Here is a 19,749-nt window from a genome sequence, read left to right as displayed (position 1 = left end):
TTTTGAATAAATTTTTTTGGATCATAAATATCATTTTCCGTATATAAAATATTTAAATCAATAATAAACTTTTTCCGTATACAAATATTATTTTTGTTTAGATATCATTTATAAAAATATTTGAGTGAATAGTAAATTTTTGGATAAAAAATATTTAGATCAATAATAGATTTTTTCCTGTATACCATTTTTGAATAATTTTTTTTAATCATAAATAATATTTTTCTTATATAAAAATATTTAGATCAATAATAAATTTTTCTGATACAAATATTATTTATGTTTAGGTATCATTTACAAAAATATCTGAATAAATACTAAATTTTTGTATACAAAAATATTTAGATCAATAATAATTTTTTCCCTTATATTATTTTTTATTTTAAAGAGTAAATGAAGTATAGAGAGATTAAGGTAGAAAACTAAAAAGGTGAAGAGAGAGAAAGAATGGTGAAAATAAGTTATAATATAGTTGAATAAAATATTAAGATATAATGGACAGTTGTGTGGATAGACCAAAATACCAACAATTTTAATAGGTGTACAAAAAGTAAATATGGGTAATTTTGTAAAAACCAATATATGAAAATGGTATTAAATGTAAATTAGCTAATAGTATTAAATGTAAATTAGCTAATAGTATTAAATGTAGATAGATAGATAGATGTATTGTTGTCGTTCTAAGACAAGGTGTTTGGGTTTTTCAAGTGGAAAAAGTTTGTAGGGTTTAAGAGATAGAACAGTGACTAGAATGCACAACTCCATTGGAATGGGATTCGGAAAATTCTCAATCTCAAACGCAACTACGCTCTTTCGCTCTCTACTTTCCACACCCACTCTCCATCATCACCACCACATTCCTCTTCGCTTCTGCACCACCACCAACCCCCCCTCCGATTCCGACGATGCCGACTTAGCCACTCCTTCCCCCTCACCCGACCAACCCGAAAGAACCTTCTACGATCGACCCCTCGAGAATGGCCTCGATCCCGGCATTTACAGAGTAATCCAATTTCTCCACCGATTATTTCACTAATTTGATTTCATTTTGATTTATTACCATTGAATCTGAATTTGTCTGTTGTGTGATTGTGTGAGTGTAGGCGATATTGGTAGGCAAAGCAGGGCAAAAACCGGTGCAGAAGAAGCTCAAGAGCGGTACTGTGGTTACTCTGCTGTCAATTGGAACCGGTGGTATTCGCAACAATAGAAGACCACTGGATCATGAAAACCCTAGTGAGTATGCTAATCGATGTGCGGTTCAGTGGCATAGGGTTACAGTTTATCCTGAGAGATTGGGGAATCTTCTCATGAAAAACGTTCTTCCTGGCTCAACTTTGTATATTGAGGGAAACCTCGAGACTAAGGTTTTCTCTGATCCCATTACCGGACTTGTTCGCCGAATTAGAGAGGTTGCTGTTCGTCGACAGGGTAAATTAACTAACTTTTCAATCCTTGATATTATTAAAAGATGTTTTCAAGTGCTTCTTAGGGTTTCTTAGTGCTATGCAATAGTATTTCATTTATAAACTGTTTCAGTAGTGTTATCTTTTACACAGGCCAATTGTATGTTATTACATGATAAAGTCACATTGTTTTCATATGTGTTATGCTGTTCTCACAAGTTATCCCGAAAAGTTTTTGGATGTGAGTTGAAAATAGATTATGAACATGTTATATAAGTTGTTTCTTTAACGCTCTCTCTAGTAATCAAACAAGCACTTATGCTTTTTGATAAACTTAAATAAGCTAATTCAAACAGACTCTTAGTGACGGAGAATGATAAAGGATGGTAGAGAGTATTGTAGAACTTTCAAGGAACACCATTAAATAAAGATATAAGAATTAGAAGACTTTTAAGATTTCTATATATTTCTAGCCATATGAACTAGAGTGTTCTTATTTACTAGATTTTTCTTTTGCATTCTCTTTGAGTAGATTAGATGGAAAGAAGTCAAACAATTAAAGGTAGAGGAAGACCTAGAAAGTCTATAAGAAAAATTATTAAGAAAGATCTCGAGATTAAGGATTTGAATAGAAGCATTGTCCTGGATAGAACATTATGGCGAAAGTTGACCTATGTAACCGACCCCACTTAGTGGGATAAGGTTTGGTGGTTGTTGTTGTTGTATTAAATGTCTTTACTCTAGAACATTTTCTTTTTTAAAATGCTACAGAAATAGTATAAATAGGGCTCGTCACCAAACAGTTTGGCAATCAAGCAATAATAATAAGTTCTTTTATTTGCAAATTAAAAGTTGAATCAATAAAGATAAGTTATTGAAGTGAGTGTGTCCGTTTGGTTCACATGCCAATGAGAAAGCTCAAACTTGGCTCATTTAGTAAACCAGTTAAAATTTGCAGTCATTCTCTAATTTTCCTCATTTTTCTAATTGAAACATGGATTTCTTTTGGAAATTGCATTTGGAATTCAACAGAAAATGTCAGCATGAGAGGATAGAAGTGCTAGAGATAGTCACCCTAACACACTCTCTTTGATAGAGTAAAATTCATATCGTTCCCACCACATTGAAAATGAGTCCTGGTTACAATGGTTGGATTGACTTGAATTTTACCTAATAAAAAAGAGTTGGGGAAAGGTGTTGCTAGCACTTTTCCTTTGCATAATATAGGTAGTATTTTCATGTATATGGATTATTTAAGGTTGAAGGTTTTTTTGTAGCTTATGTTTAAAATAGTATTTGACATATGAGAAAAGATTGTTTGAGAATAAGAAGTTTTTGACTTAATGCAATACAACTTCTTGTCTTCCCCAGGTCGTGTTGTCTTTTTAAGTCCGGGCGATGATTCTGAGCAACAGGCACAACAAAATGACATGAGAGCTGTTGGCTATTATTAAATCGTATGCTTCAAATGGGAACATGAGATTCAGTTGGCTGGGGAGAATTTTTTATTTTGTAACTATATTCTGTATGTTTATCTCGAATTTGGAACTGTTAGTGACATTTGCCATATTGCAAACTCTTGATCGGAGTGATCTCGCTCTTGCTCTTGCTCTGTGCAATACAAGGAATATATAGTTCAACCTTATTGCTTTTGTATGGTGGCAAACTTGTGACATGGCGTATTTCAGTTTAACAAAAGGACTTTTGCTATGGGACCGACCTTTCATTCTGCTCCAAAGTCTTAGAAGCTACTCTTAAAAGTTATTGCTATATGAATACGGAATGCCGAATGCTTCTTTGCCCCAATAGTTTGATAGTTTGCTAAACGTTTGTGTGAACAAATGGTATCTTATTTATTTCATTGTAATTGAACTGAATAGGATTGTAACAATTCTTTAATATGCTACTATGCATATTAGTCTATCTTTTTCGCTCTTAAAATGCCTGTACATTTGAAATTTTGATGTCCAGAGGATCTCATATCAGACCCATATTTTTAAGATAGTGAAGCTACCTTGGGGTAAGTTGGTCTGGAATCAATTTGTGCAAGAGGATTATTTCAGTAAAACTAACCACCAAGACATCTCTATAAGAAAAGGCATGTGTTGTATTAGTCTTTTAAATTTGTGAAACGATAAGTTATTTCCTTTAACTAAATAATGTCAGCTGATTTAATTTTCCAACCAAATCATATTTGAAAAATTGTATAAAAAGACCAATAAATTTTTTACCAATATAGATATTTAATTATTTCATTTCGATCCATGGCCAGTATATAAATAGTAAAGTTTATTTTATTTACAAGAAAATTAGTGAAGTTGAGAGAAGTTAGATGAGCATGAAAATCAAGAAATGGGGTGTGATAATGAAGTAAAACACATATTAAAATGCCCAGTTTTAAAAAAAAGAAAACTAAAGCCGACTAACTAAAGCAACATTGGGCTTAGTAAAAAGCTGGCTAAAAGGAAGACTCAACTCCACCGTGTCGACTTCGACTCACTCACTCACTGACACACATTTCTTCTTTTCTCTCTCTCGTCTTTCTAATTCTACAAAAAAATTCGTTTGAGCGAAGCCGTGACATCAAAAAAAGAAAAATCAAGATCTGCAGCGACGCGGCTCAAAACAACTCAACTCTCTCTCGGCTCAGATCCACTTCACGCCGATCTCCTTCCTCAGCTCAATTTCATCTCTCTCCATTTTCCCTCCCTCTGATCACCAAAATTTCTGAGTATTTCTTTCTTATCAACTCTCCATTTCATTTCCCCTTTTTTGATTCCACTTTTTTTTCTTGTTTCAAATGCAAACTACTTCAAACACTAATAATATTATGTTTCATGTTAATTATTTCTCTCTCACTTAATTCCAGATAATAATACTATTAACAGGCGATGATTACATGGACTGGGGTGTTAATAATAATAATAACAATAATAATCACTTCAGAAATTACAAAGGTGAGTGAGTTCAGCTTAATTTAGCTTGTTAGTTTTCATCTTAGTTTGTGAAGCATACATTTCCATGACTCATGTATTTTACTTTGATTAGAAGACAATGATAACTCCACGATGAATTTGGTACTGGTTTCAAATATGGATCCTGTAAATATTGGCCTTGCTTCTTCCGAAAACCCACTTCCTGTTAATTCATTCAAACCAAGAAAGAAAACCATGACTTCAGTTTACCTGAAGTTCTTCGAAACTGCCGCTGATCGTCAAACTAGGAAATGCAAGTTTTGTGGACAGACCTATTCCATCGCAACCGCCACAGGTGCACTATTTAACAACACTGATTCATTATGAAGATATTTCCTTGCGCGGATATCCGCTAAAGTTCAGTTTATTTATGTAGGCAATTTGGGTAGGCATCTCGCTAATCGGCACCCGGGCTATGAAAAGACAGGCGAAGCTGTCAGCAATACAGCAACTCGGCCAACTGCCATTGTCAAAAAGTCGCAGCCTCAAGGAAAAGTGAACCAAATTGATTATGATCATCTAAATTGGTTACTCGTTAGGTGGCTTGTTCTAGCTTCTCTCCCTCCTTCGACTCTAGAAGAGAAATGGCTTGTGAATTCGTACAAGTTTCTTAACCCATCGATACAGATTTGGCCTAGTGAGAAATATGAATCTGTACTTGATGAGGTTTTCAGAAGCATGAGGGAAGATGTAAGAGCGTTGTTAGAAAATGTTTCGTGTAAATTCTCCGTCACGCTTGATTTCTGGACTTCGTTTGAACAAATTTTCTTTATGAGTGTAACGTGTCAGTGGATCGACGAAAACTGGTGCTTCCAAAAGATGCTTCTTGACATCTGTCGCGTACCTTATCCATGTGGTGGTGCGGAAATATATCGCTGCATTGTGAAGGTTCTTAAATTTTATAATATTGAAAGCAGAGTCCTTTCGTGCACTCATGATAATAGCGCAAGTGCTATTCATGCTTGCAATAGTTTGAAAGAGGACTTGGATGGTCAGAAAATAGGACCGTTCTGTTATATTCCATGCGCTGCTCGGACTTTGAACCTGATAATAGAGGATGGATTGAGATCTGCGAAACAAGTGATTTCGAAGATCAGGGAATTCGTAATAGAGTTGAATGCCTCACCAGTAATCTCCGAGGATTTTATTCAAATATCTACAGCCTATCAAGAAGGTACATGGAAATTTCCTCTTGATGTTTCGGCAAGGTGGAGTGGAAACTACCAAATGCTTGATCTTGTTCATAAGGTATCTCATATATATTAAGATATCCTGTGATGCATTATTACACATGTACTCAAATTCCAAATTAGAAGCAATGGATAGTGTAAAACAATGTATATTTTTTATGATGCAGGCTGGTAAATCAGTGGATGTTATTATTCGTAAACATGAAGAGACACTAGGCAGTAGGATACTCCTGAGCTCTTCTGACAAAAGCGTTGTTAACATCATGCATCAATATCTCGAGCCATTCTACAAAACCACAAACGATATCTGCACGAGCAAGGTGCTAACGGTTGGGCTTGTCCTTTTCTTTATGGATCACATCTCAGATACAATTGCTACCTGCAGAGAATCACGCCCGAGCCCAGAATGGCTAAAAAGTGCTGCAGAAGAAATGGCTAAAAAGGCTAGAAGTTATATTAGTCAAGTATGCAACATATTTACATATATGACAGCTATTCTAGATCCTCGAATAAAGGGAGAGTTGATCCCTGATAGTTTAAATTCACAAAGTTTTCTGGATGAAGCAAGGACACATTTTATCAGAAACTATTCTGTTAACCATTTCTCCTCCATGAGTTCTGGTTACAATGCTCCAGAAATCGAAGATGGAGGAATTGTTTCCTTTGCTGAGGAAATAGCTCGCAAAAAACGTAGGACAAACTTGAGTTCTGCCACTGATGAACTTACACAGTACTTATCAGAAGCTCCAGCTCCTATAGTAACAGATGTTCTAGAGTGGTGGAAGATAAACAGTACACGCTACCCTCGACTTTCTCTGATGGCTAGAGATTTCTTGGCAGTGCAGGCAACGTCAATAGTGCCTGAAGAACTTTTCTGTGGCAAGGGTGATGAAATTGACAAGCAACGATTCTGTATGCAGCATGATAGCACACAAGCTATTCTTTGTATCAAGTCATGGATTCAGGTTGGCATCAAGTTTAAGTTTAAGTCGACCGAGATAGATTATGAGAGGTTGATGGAACTAGCAGCTGCTTCTGCAACAGAAAATAGTCCTTCAAGCTCTGAGAAGAAGCCAAAATAGTGTTAGAAAATGGCTGCACTGGAGGGTAACAGTACTTAATTAACATGCAACGTTACTGTCACTTTTAGGTATATCTTGACTTTGGCTCGTTTTCACTTATCATTAACTTAGATTAGTTAAATCGTTTTATGTTTTATTGTTTAAAAACACATTGATGTATTACATTTGATAGTTTAATGTAATGTATCATGCTGTACAGTTCGGAATTCTGGAAATTACTAACCCAGAGAAATATCAAATATGCACCTTGATGATTGAACTCTCCCTCTGTCTGCACACCAATATAAACATTTATTTACTGAGTTTAAAAAGATTTACACTGTCATACAATTACATCTCACTTGATGTTTGTTGAGATATTTCAACCCCAAATTACTTAAAACTAGAGCTGTCAAATAAGCCCAATTATTCAAAGCCCTTATTTTTTTGGCCCCACTAAAGCCCCACTTAATTAAGCCCCTTGTTGATGAGAAATTTTTTAGGCCCCTTAATTAATGTGTTATTTTTGGGCCCTATTGAGGGGGCCTTATTTTGTTTCAAAAATTTCATTTTTTGTTCCAATATGGATTAGTATTCTTGTAATTTGTAAGATAGGATTACATGGTCATTATGCATAAACAGTAACATTATGATAGAACCCCTAAGTCTATTAATATTGAGTCCAATATGGTAGAACCCCTAACATTATGTTGAGCCCAATTTATAAATTTTGTTTAAACTTTCTTTCTCTGTGTTGTATTTTTAAATGAATTTAATTTGATATACTTGTGTTTAAATGCTCTAATTTAATTTTGGTAGATGGTATATAATTGCATAATATTTTCTAGCTGGATTTGAGTGATTAAAGATTGATATTGTTTGATTAAGGATTAGCTAATATGGAGAATGAAATATATTAGTAGAATATTTCTCAATCCCTTGCCTTTAGTCCATCTTGAGAACTATTGCATGCTAATAAACTATGATAATAGAAGAAGTTAATTGATGAAATGTAATTTGCGTGTATCTTGTTTATGATATAATTAGATTAAACAACAAAATTGGTGTATGGGCATATTCTACATGGCTTAGTCTCAAAATGTATATCCTGCACATAATAATGAGCCACCAAATAATAGAGCATTATTCATTCTAATTATATAGTTTAATGCTTTAGATTGAGAATTGATGGTATATTATTTATCAAAATTAAATTTTTATTTTTATTATAAAAGAAATTTTTAATTTTTAATTTGGGGCCTTGGGCCCCCTTCTTAATTTTGGGGCCTTGTATTTTTAGGGCCTACATATTTGAGGGCCCATTATTCTCAGATTTTTTTAAGTCCCCTCATTAAGTGGGCTAGGGCTCAAATTTTTTGGCCCCCTAAATTGACACCTCTACTTAAAACAGGTTTAGTTCGCCATTTTATGAAATATTGTGTAACAAGTGCTGATTCATGGTTCAGTCCCATACATCCCTACTGATCCGACCTGGACTTAAAATGTTTTGGTACCTGCAATCACTCCTACACCAAGTCAATAAAACATAGCCCAATGTTTTTAGATTTTAGAGTGCGTATGTTGATTATGACGTTATATCCTCTTTAAAGGCAAGGGTTTTCGGGAGTCCAAAACCTTCTTCTGATGGACAGGTGTCATAATATTACTCATTTGGGAATTTGTGGGAGATAAAGTTATGAATCTTGAGCATATAGCAATTAAAAAACAGTTGGTTGACATATCCACTAAAGCTTTGGATGCAAATTAATTTGAAAAACTAAGAGGTGTTTTTGGTATTTGCATTCGTTAGAGTCTATAGTAGTCAAAGCTAGGGAGATGTGCAAGAAGAACAAGAAAGTGCCTATCTCATATGGTCTATGGTGCACATGGAATAAGATTGATTGCAAAATTGTTTTTTATCTGTCCAACGTTACAAGAAAGATTACACTTTTACCTTTTCCCTATTGTACTCATAATAATATTCACCTTCTATTCTCTCAAGTTTTTTCATTATTTTAAAAAATGAGTCAATTATCTAAAAAAGCTAAAGTTAAGATACTAGACGACAAGTCTAAGAAGAAGGTTAAGGCTTCAGGATACACACGCTGGATCATCTGTTGGAGTATTTGTGATTGGGAAGAATTCTATGACAAGTCTAAGATGAAGGCTTTTTGGTATTTGCATTCGTTAGAGTCTATAGTAGTCAAAGCTAGGGAGATGTGCAAGAAGAACAAGAAAGTGCCTATCTCATATGGTCTATGGTGCACATGGAATAAGATTGATTGCAAAATTGTTTTTTATCTGCCCAACGTTACAAGCAAGAATACACTTTTACCCTTTCCCTATTGTACTCATAATAATATTCACCTTCTATTCTCTTAAGTTTTTTCATTATTTTAAAAAATGAGTCAATTATCTGAAAAAGCTAAAGCTAAGATACTAGAAGACAAGTCTAAGAAGAAGGTTAAGGCTTCAGGATACACACGCTGGATCATCTGTTGGAGTATTTGTGATTAGGAAGAATTCTATGACAAGTCTAAGATGAAGGCTTTTTGGTATTTGCATTCGTTAGAGTCTATAGTAGTCAAAGCTAGGGAGATGTGCAAGAAGAACAAGAAAGTGCCTATCCCATATGGTCTATGGTGCACATGGAATAAGATTGATTGCAAAATTGTTTTTTATTTGTCCAACGTTACAAGCAAGAATACACTTTTACCCTTTCTCTATTGTACTCATAATAATATTCACCTTCTATTCTCTCAAGTTTTTTCATTATTTTAAAAAATGAGTCAATTATCTGAAAAAGCTAAAGCTAAGATACTAGAAGACAAGTCTAAGAAGAAGGTTAAGGCTTCAGGATACACACGCTGGATCATCTGTTGGAGTAATTGTGATTGGGAAGAATTCTATGACAAAGATGAAGGCTTTGAAGAAAAGACCTGTTTAAACACATGAGTTTGAATCTGATGCTGATTAAGACAGAGTTACTTTCATTAATTCAAGAGTATGGTCTGACGAACAAGTCTGAAGGTTGTTTATCCTAAGTGTTTTTGCTTAGTTTGTTTGGCCCTTGTATTTGGGTATGTTTTGTTTCCTTGTTTTGGTTCTGTAATGACTTGATAACCTTATGATTTTTGTTGCCAATAACAAAGTCCAGATGTTCTGACATTATGTTCAACATTTGTACTCATGGTTGGTGTTTGTTTACTCTTGGTGATATGTTAACTGACTGTGCTAATAGCTTTGCCAAATTATGGCAAAAAGGGAGAGCAATGGTGTGATGATGTGTTAGTGAGTGGCCAACTATGCTAACTATCATGTATGTTAGTAATATCTTCTGACTTTTGATTGTGACTACTAACTGTGTGTGCATGCATGATTGACTGATCTTGTGTGATTGCATGTCTTGATTGATTATGGAGCATCATTGTGTGACTGATTAAAGTGTAGCAACCACTTGACTATTGATGTTTGCTACTGAATTCTGCTACTGATGTGTGCTTTTCTGATTTTGTTCTTCTGCTGATGCTTGCTCTGAATGTTCTGAGTGTAGTATGCTTATGAGGCTCATTTGTGGTATTTTTGAAGATTTACCTTTTGCACATCTTGTAAGTTTTGAAAGAGTTGTTTTGTCAAAATTTGCCAATGAGAGAGATTGTTGTTTCTATTGGATAGACTGCATTATTCAAAAAATACATGGAATGTACAAGATTTTTTGGTGAAGAAAGAACACATATGGGACCAGATGTTCCTGCATGTGTGTAATATCTGACCCTTGTCAGCAGACAATGATGAATGTTGTTCTGAGCGTATTTTCTAGTTGCATTTTAATCCGATTTGTTAATATCTTTTAGCAATTTGATTAGTTAAATTTGTTTGATAATTTAAAAAGATCAAATTTAAATTTGAATTCAAATCAAATATTTTATTGGAGCTGTTTTGGAAAAACAATTCTTAACCAAATCTCCACCATATTGGGTGATTTCAATTTAAATGCTGATTGGAGAAAAGCCCATATATAAATTTCTATTTAAAGAGACCCAATCTAACCTTGAAGGCCACAAGCTTAATTGAAGATTGTTGTGTTAAGGTTTATAGTTTTGAGTCCTTATTTGTTGTGTTACTTGTACACCACGTTAACACCTTCATTCATATCATAAGGCATAATTGTTGGTTTGTTTAATTTTGTTGTAATTCAACATTCATCAATCTTATTGATGTTAATCACTAGACTTAATGATTAAGAGAAAGTGAGAGGGGGTTCTCATATTTATGGGGAGTTCTAAATAGAAAGACACTAAGATTGAATTAAGAAGAGGGGCATTGAACAAATAGCTTGTTCATCTAAGGCACTTTGTAGTAATTCTATTGAAGAGTGAATTTCCTTTCTTGGGTTGGAAGTCCTCCACGCGTGGGCGTGGTTACACTGAACTGAGTTACCAATTCTCTTGTGTTCTTTATTGTTTTTACTTTGAATAGTTATTGTTGTGAGATTGTGTTAAAACTGGTTTAACAAGTTGGACAAGTTGTCCTAAATATCTGGTCCAACATTTGTCCCCTGAAGAACAAAAATTCGCATTGCTCCCTTGTCAATACTTTAACTAATCAAGTTTTTGTATACTTATTGTAACTGTTAATTGTTGCTATGAATAAGTCACTGATGTCGAGCTCGTACCCCGTCATGTCCTTGTATCGACCATAAGATCGAATAAAATCTCCCTCCATTAGTTTTTTAACTATCTCGCTCTTTCTCCTTCTAGTTATTTCCGACCTTTATGTATGTATCTCAGAGATCGACCATCACAAATATAATAATAGAAGACGATATAAACATACCATTACACAGATTCCTAAGCACAAGATCTATAAAAATGAAGCGTTTTAGCTTAGAAGGAAATATGACATCAATATAAACATATAAGTATAAATCTTTAGATGGATTCAAAGTAAAATATCCCTAAATATTAATACCATTTTATCTTTCCTTTCGGTTGTACAATATAGATTTTATTTATATTAAAAAGAATTTAATGATAGTGCATTGTGAATGTAGAATTTTTTTTACATAAATATTCAATCAAAATATTTTAAAGTAATAAATTATATAAATAATTTAAAATTTATATACCGACTAGACGGAATACATGTTCCTTTGTAAAATAATTTATTCTCTATTTTTCTTTTGATCAAAATAATTTATTCTCTATTAAGAAACACAAATAAATGATTTTTTTTTCTTTCAAATTTTCCACAATGAATAGCTAATGAAACAGAAAAAGTCAAGAGTGTCAAGGCAGGATCCACCTGAAGTGAGGGAATCCATTCAAAAGCAAAACCCCATTCCCCACCTCCATTCCATCCACGTATACCATCTACATGTCACCAAAACAACCCCACACCTGTCCCTTCATTCACTTCACACACACTCCACCACCACACTCTCCCTTTATTTCCATTCCTCTCTCTCAAACAAACCACATTCTCAATGGCCGATCTCAACCAAACCCCACCCCAACCATACAGACCCACCTCCTCACCATCCGTCTTTCTAAGAAAGCTTCAAAACAACCTTCACGCACCAAACTCAACACATCTCGCTGCCATCTTAACCCTTCTCGTCACCGGATCCGTTTTCCTCCTTCTCACCAGTCTAACCGTAGCTGGCACCGTTCTCTCTCTCATCTTCTTCTCACCCTTGATAATCGTTTCAAGCCCCATATGGGTCCCGGCCGGTACTTTTTTCTTCCTCCTAACCGCCGGACTCTTGTCAATGTGTGGATTTGGCGTCATCGCTGTCGTTGCTTCGTCTTGGTTGTACCGTTACTTTAGAGGTCTTCACCCGCCCGGTTCGGACCGGGTTGATTACGCTAGACACCGGATTTACGATACGGCTACGCATGTTAGAGATTATGCAAAAGAATATGGCGGGTATTTGCAGAGTAAGGTCAAGGATGCAGCGCCTGGTGCTTGAACCAACCGGCTCGGTTTGGTTTGGTTTAGTTCCCCTCGTTTATATCATAATGTTGAACCGGGTTTTTTGTTAAATATTATTATATGGCCCTAACTATGAGTTAAAGTGTGTATGCAATGGTAGTAGAATTAAGTTATGTCATGTTTATTCTTTTGTTCGTTTACTCTTTTGCGTGACTGTTCGTTCTTCTGCATAGTTTTGTATTTTGATATATGGGTATGAGAAGAATCACGAAAATGTTCCACATAGTTTATTGAGTGCCACCTTATTAATAATTTACTTGCCTCATTTTATGTTTTTGGTTCAGTGTGAGTGCTGATAGAAAGGCTATATTTACAATGTGAAGGAGACAATTGAGAGTAAGAAAGGAAACTATAAAAAAGAAAATTAGATAATGCATAAGGAGTACCTGTTGATGATTGATGAGGTGCATCATGAAAGGAGGCACATATATAGTATTTGAGATGTGATGGTGGATGCTTGGCTCGGGATGAAATTCTTGTGGGAATATGTTCAGTAGCATTGTTTTGTGGTGTATATGTGGAAATAGGTTGCGTGTCTTCAAAAATGGTAGATGTGGTTTGGTTATTGAGGCAAGGAGGTGTGGTGTTGGATGTATCAGGATTTTGATTAAAAGATGAGCCTCTCTTGTTAGACAAGTCAGTAAAATACTCCCAATTGTGAGGAGCAGATGATGAATGATTATGATAGAGAAGAATATGTTCATGAAATGGGATATTTCTTGAAATAAAGATTTCATTTGAGTTGAGGTAATGAAGATTTCATTTTGAGTTGAGGTCTAAGAGGACAAATCCTTTCAAGCCAAGGGCATAGCCTACTGAAATCTCATTTGATTTGTGATCAAAATGAGTGGAAATTCGGGTTTGGACTTGGATGAGCATTAGGGGTATGTTTGGATTGATGGAATAGAATGGAATGGAGCGGAATGGAATGAAATAAATTTATGTTCCATCGTTTGGATTGATTAAAAACTAATGGAATGGAGTGGTATCGGATGGAATGCATTCCATCCCATTCCACCATTTTTTGTACCCTCCGATTTGGGCGGAATGAAAAAATTACTCTATTCCATAGTGAAGTTCCCAAACAATGGAAAAACGTATTTATTCCATTCCGCTCCGTTCCGCTCCATTCTATCCCACTCCGTTCCATTCCGCTCCGTTTTTTTTATTGTATCCAAACATAGCCTAGAAGCTTGGGTGTCAAGCATTAAGTTGGAATGTTGAAGTAAACTAATCAGTTGAGAATATTGCTCCTAAGTAATACTAGCTTAGGCATTTGTTGAACTTTCATTGGATTGGTTCTGCTCATCACTGCTATTAGAACTGTAAGAATTAGCTGAAACCTGTTTCCTGCCAAAAGCGTGGAGGGAATCCATGCTTTTTGTAGCATGCTTCTATAGTGTGACAAGTTCTATTGCAGTGAGTGTAAACTCCGAGATCCTTCTTGTATCCTAAATGCATAGGATTCTTACTACGGTCTTGAAAATTTCTTGCATTGTAAGCATTGATTGAATTGATTAGAGTATTAGATTCTTCAATTTGAGAGCTATTTTTCAAGTTTAGGTAGATGAGAAATGTTGTTACTTTCTTCTTAATGGCCATCAAGTAGATTTTGTTAAGGGAGGGTAAATATTCCATAAGAACTTGAGTATTTATAATTGAAAAATTGTCATTCACTTCTACATTGTTGAATGCATGTACAAGCCGACATTCGTCTGTGTGAATTTAGTTCTTCCCACAATTCACATTCCCACAATTCACGTTGTTGAATGCATGTCCAAGCCGACATTGATCTGTGTGAATTTAGTTCTTCCTACAATTCACGCGTTTCAGTGTAATAATTAAGAACTAATTTGGTAGCTTGTTTCATATTATTAATCTTAGCTCGAAGATTTGAAACTCGATCGAAGATTTGAACTAGATAGTTGCAACACTCCCATGTTGCTCGAATCATATCAAGAGGTTCAAGAACTTCAATGGATCCATGAATGAAAGATAGTTTATTCTTTGTACTAAGCGCTCTCTGCATTGATCATGATCAAGATAAGTAATTAGAACCATTCAAAGAAGGCATATATTTTACCGAATTGGGACCTTCACTCAGATGAATATAGTAAACTGACTCAATATTTCCATTAGAGACACTAATGGAGGGTTGAACACGCAGAGTCATAGTGAAATTATCGAAAATTGAACACATCAAAGAAGGATGAAGAAGATTGTGAAAGATGCAAGGAAGAAGAAGATGAATAATTGAAGAAAAACTAAAATGTAATCAAAGAAGGATGAAGAAGATTGTGAAAGATGCAAGGAAGAAGAAGATGAATAATTGAAGAGAAACTAAAGTGTAATATGTTGATACTATATTATGATTAAGGAGTTCAACAATGATATACACAAGAAACTAAAGTGTAATATGAGACTATATTATGATTAAGGAGTTCAACAATGATAAACACAAAAGAATAAAGAAGAAATTAGTTTCTCATATCATTGAACGAATAAAAGTTACAATAGGTATGATATAGTAACTTCTAGTGTAAGCTAACTAGTTTTCCAACTATGTGACTAAATTTGTATTCTTTCTATAACCATACTTTTATTGGTTGAGGCCATCCTCCTTATTGGGTAGAGAATTAATCAATTTTTTTTAATGAGATATGGGGTCGGAGCCTAAAAGAAGAAAACAACTAAACGACAAATCTCTAGACACCAATACTATTGACATCCTTAACAAACGAGTCTAAAAGAAAGAGAGGAACAACACTTTGAAAAATCAGATCTTGACTCCTATCTTGCCCAATTTTCGCAAGCATGAATGCACACGAGTTAGCCTCATAATCAAACTCCCTCATCAAACTCTCCCTCATCAAACTCTGGATATGTTTGATCAGCACAAAATTTAGATCACCCTTTAGATGACTCATTTATGATCAGGGTCAGCCTTGTGCAAGTGCAGGAAGTGCTACAGCACAGGATCCCAAATTTTCGGAGGCCTCAAATTTTGAAAAGTCTAATTTTTTTCATAAAATATTAGTCGAAATAATTAAAATGTTAAAATAAAAACCCAATAAATAAAAAAATACTATGACAAAAACTCAATACATACAAAAAATTGTGATATATCAAAACTCAAAATAATTATAATTAAATATATTATTGATTAAAACATAATTTTATTTTTTATGTGTCTTTTAAAATTATTATAATTGCATTTAATTTTTATATTATTGATTGGGCCGACTCTGTTTATGATAACCTCACTCCACCACCATTTTGGAGTCAACACAAATCTCCACCATTTTCAACTCATTACTCCTAGCAAGCCTTAACCCCTATCACTTTAATACAATGTTTTTTATTAAATGAAAAACATAACTACTGTCGTGCTTATTACCAGCCGAATTTAACATAAGTGATTGATATTTAGCATATGTGAATGTTGTAAACCTCTCAAGAAAACTCACTGCTTAATTTTCTTTATGACCCTAAAGACTTAGCATAAGCATATTTCCAAAGTCAAAGCCGATGATGTAGAAGTCTTAGGATTGTTCCCAAAATAATACGAGTGATAGGAACACGTCTTTGACCCAAAAGAAAATAAAAAGAAAAACTATATGATATGAAAAGCAAACGAAAAGAAACAAACCGTCAATTATTTATTTGTATAATGACATATGATCAATAAATAAATAAATAAAACAAGAACATGTGAATAATTTCCTCTTTGACTCTTTACATAACGACCACATTTGATGGTCAATCTTGTTTAGAGTCATTCATAATTTTCAGATGTATCTATTGAATCTGAAACTTCTGGTAAAAAAAAGTAAGATAAGTAAATATTGGTCCTACAATGTTTATAAATGTTCGAGAATTTTCAAAATATATAATTGAAAAGATTATACTTTATAAGTGATTAATATTATTTTAATGTAAAAATGTGCATTGAAGAATAAAACGGCTTAGTGGTTAAATTTGAGAAAAAAAAATCCAAATAACCAAGTTTAATAAATAATTTACACCAAAAACCATGTTTTCGGCAAAATTACGCATATGACCAGGTTTCAGAGGTGGTCTCCACATAGGAGCCGCCTCTGGTGGCGCCAATGACCAATTTCCTTTAACCTATGCGCCACCCAGGGTGGCTTCAATGTGTATTTTGTTCCTTCAAGCCACCTAGGGTGGCGCCTATGTGCATTCTTTTTTTTTTTTTTAATTGTTTCTATACTATTTTTTTTTTAATTTTTTTTGTTGTTTATTAATAAAATTGTTTTTATTTTAAAGTATTTAAAAAATATATATATTAAATTGCAACAGATAAGATCAGTGAATCAGCTAACTCGAGTTACATAGAAAATAACCAACAGAAAAAGATAAACTAAAACATCTAAGAAATCACCACGGTTAAAACAATGTCATTAGGTCCATGCATCATTTGAATGACGTCAATGTCGTATTCCACGTTATCCCAGAAAGTTATCGTTGCTCCAGTCACAGCATCGGCCCTTGTTTTAAGCCTCTTGATGCTTCTTATCTGTTCGCCGGCCTCGTACTCCCCCTCTAAAAATATCAGGAGAGTCCTCTTGAGTTGCTCGACGGAAGAGATATTCCAAAACATAACCGGCATGGGAGGTTTGACGGCGGAGAATATGACATGTCCGGTCCTTCTGCGATACTCCGGTTCAGGTTCGGCACGCCATGTTGATCTCCGGGGCGGCAACTCTGTTGTCCGGTAACATCCATCTGGCCTAATGGTTGTCCGGCGAGGCATGATTGTGTTTGTGTGATTGTTTGGTATTTGGAGTTTGTGTATCTGTGTGTAAACTCAACCATAGGAGCCCCTAATTTATAATAGTAGTGTGTAGAAAAAAGTAATGATGTTGCGTACTGTTTACAAGCACGCCTAACATGTATGATAAATGTAGACACACTGATCAATGACTGACTTGATGGGACTAGACGAAAGCATGCGTATTTGACTGTCCAAAATAAAGAGTGGCAGTATGGGCCATGAAGACAATTTCACAACGAGACAAAGACATAACTAGTTGATTTAATAAAGGATAATACAAATACATAACCAATAGAAATACAAATACAAATACAAATACAAATACAAATACTAATACAAATACAAAAACATTATCAATAAAAATACAGATGCAAAATACAAATGACATACAACTAATTGTTGGTGGAATTTGATCCACGGTTAGGACAAGTATTTTTATTGTGCCCGACTTCACGACATATGCTACACTTTCGTACCATTTTCTCATGATCCATCTCGGTTGTGATCCGGGTGCTGTTCGGGCGACCTCTTTTCTTCCTCCGCATGTTATCATTATGCCAAACCACGTTCCCTTCATACGCAGGCCAATAATCCTCCTTTGCCATCACTTGAAATGAGTTGTTGTACACCCCGAGCAAGGTATCCGCCTTGTAAATGGGAGATAAAAGTGCTAACGAATCTTGATGCGCATACGAACATGCTGCAATTACATGAGAGCATGGCATCCGAAAGGCTTGAAACTTTCCACAATCGCACCACCCTTCATCTATAAGAACCCTGTATTGTTGTCTCGGAAGGCCCTCGTTATGGTCAATCGTTTCTTTAACACTAAAGGTCCGGTTGAATCGATCGAAAAATGTCACAATGTGGTTGTTGGCTTTGGCAGATTGCTCTTTCATGAATTTGACGCATGTTTCGCTCCATAATTGTCCGGATTCTATAACTGCATTCCAACGCTCACCTCTTCTTGCGAAAAGAGAAGCCATCCTATAGTATGTTGCTTCCACCAAGGCAGTAATCGGAAGGTGTCTGATGCCCTTAAACACCCCGTTCATAGACTCCACAAGATTCGTAGTCATGTGCCCCCATCGCTTCCCGTTGTCGTATGATCTGGTCCATTTCTCTCTAGCAAGATTGTCTACCCATCTGCCTGCATCTGGATTTGCCGCTACAATTTCATGTCGATAATATTGGAACGTCGGTTGAGTCAACGCATATCCGGCATTGACAAGAGTCTTGCGAAGAGCCCTGTCCTTTATCTCCCGCATGAAATTTTGTGCAATGTGTCGAATACAGTAAACATGCGTTGATGTAGGGTTTTGCCACCCGTTTGCTGGATTGTTGTACGCACTCTCGATGGCAGCATGTCTGTCTGAAATCAAGCAAAGTCCAGGTTGGGGGGCAACGTGTGTCCGAAGATTTCTGAGAAAGAAACCCCAACCTCCAACAGTTTCTCCTTCCACCAGAGCGAAAGCAACAGGAAAGATGTTACTATTTCCGTCTTGAGCCACAACCATCAACATGGTGCCTTTATATTTTCCGTACAACCAAGTTATTTGAAGAATTGGTTTGCAATATGAAAATCCTTGTACACATGGGCGGAAAGCCCAGAAGAGCCTGTGGAATATCACATTTCCTTGAAGGGACGTTCCGTCTGGAGATTGCGCCGGAAGGGTCTCTAAAATAGTAACAGTTCCAGGAGCATAAATTTGAAGCGCATATAAGAAATGTGGGAGTCGTTTGTACGAATCCTTCCAATTTCCATACACAACTTCGATCGCTTTGGTCTTCGCCAACCACGCCTTTCTATAAGACGGAGTGTAGTTGTATGTTGCAACGATATGAGGGATTATCGTTTTCACCTTTAACGATGGATCTTTTTCAACTAGAGGCAAGATTTCTTGACAAATGATGTCATAACTTAGCTTACGGTGATCTTGTGAAACATTTGTGTTAACACATGTGTGATCTTGGGAAATATATCTTATAACCCATGAATCACTTCTCTTCCTGTATGATGCATGCAACCTGAATCCACAATCAGTTTTTCTACAATAAATTTTGTACCTTTCGACATTGGCGCGATCAACTCTAAAATCAACATTGTTTGCCATATGAAATCTTTTTATGGCCATGATACATGCCTCCTTAGAACGAAATCTGTCTCCTACTTTTAACCGTTGATCTGTTTGAGTGTATGGATCATAGAAAATATCAGTCGATGGTTCGTCATCCCCATCAAAATTCAGGTTCCTCATGTGCGCTGGAGGCATATGCACTTGATCTCGTGGTACAACAACTTCCGGTTCATCTTCACTTTCCTCGTTG

General features: G+C 35.4%; 3 protein-coding genes across 6 annotated transcripts; all 3 read left to right on the top strand.

The window, feature by feature from the left end:
- Positions 1-672: 672 nt before the first annotated feature.
- Positions 673-3,329, top strand: LOC131604398 (single-stranded DNA-binding protein, mitochondrial). Its single transcript, XM_058876843.1, has 3 exons — positions 673-1,003; positions 1,104-1,431; positions 2,778-3,329. The coding sequence occupies exons 1-3, from the start codon at positions 752-754 to the stop codon at positions 2,858-2,860; spliced, it is 663 nt and encodes a 220-aa protein (XP_058732826.1). The 5' UTR covers positions 673-751; the 3' UTR covers positions 2,861-3,329.
- Positions 3,330-3,882: 553 nt separating this feature from the next.
- On the top strand, positions 3,883-6,912 carry LOC131634281 (zinc finger BED domain-containing protein RICESLEEPER 2). 4 transcript variants are annotated; one of them, XM_058904954.1, is made up of 5 exons: positions 3,883-4,137; positions 4,295-4,363; positions 4,458-4,676; positions 4,758-5,629; positions 5,739-6,912. In XM_058904954.1, exons 2-5 carry the CDS (start codon positions 4,306-4,308, stop codon positions 6,651-6,653), a joined length of 2,064 nt encoding a protein of 687 aa, XP_058760937.1. In that variant the 5' UTR covers positions 3,883-4,137; positions 4,295-4,305; the 3' UTR covers positions 6,654-6,912. The 4 variants fall into 4 exon arrangements, with proteins under 4 accessions (XP_058760937.1, XP_058760920.1, XP_058760929.1 ...); XM_058904937.1 differs by having other exon boundaries at positions 4,455-4,676; XM_058904946.1 differs by having other exon boundaries at positions 4,276-4,363.
- Positions 6,913-11,995: 5,083 nt separating this feature from the next.
- Positions 11,996-12,851, top strand: LOC131604392 (oleosin G-like). Its single transcript, XM_058876836.1, has one exon. It carries the CDS (start codon positions 12,118-12,120, stop codon positions 12,601-12,603), a length of 486 nt encoding a protein of 161 aa, XP_058732819.1. The 5' UTR covers positions 11,996-12,117; the 3' UTR covers positions 12,604-12,851.
- The last annotated feature ends 6,898 nt before the right edge of the window (positions 12,852-19,749 follow it).

Source organism: Vicia villosa, linkage group LG1 (genome assembly GCF_029867415.1).
Source record: "Vicia villosa cultivar HV-30 ecotype Madison, WI linkage group LG1, Vvil1.0, whole genome shotgun sequence".
In the NCBI taxonomy this organism is placed as follows: Eukaryota; Viridiplantae; Streptophyta; class Magnoliopsida; order Fabales; family Fabaceae; genus Vicia; species Vicia villosa.
Note: the sequence above shows the minus strand (reverse complement) of the source record. Positions and strands in the feature narration are given on the sequence as shown.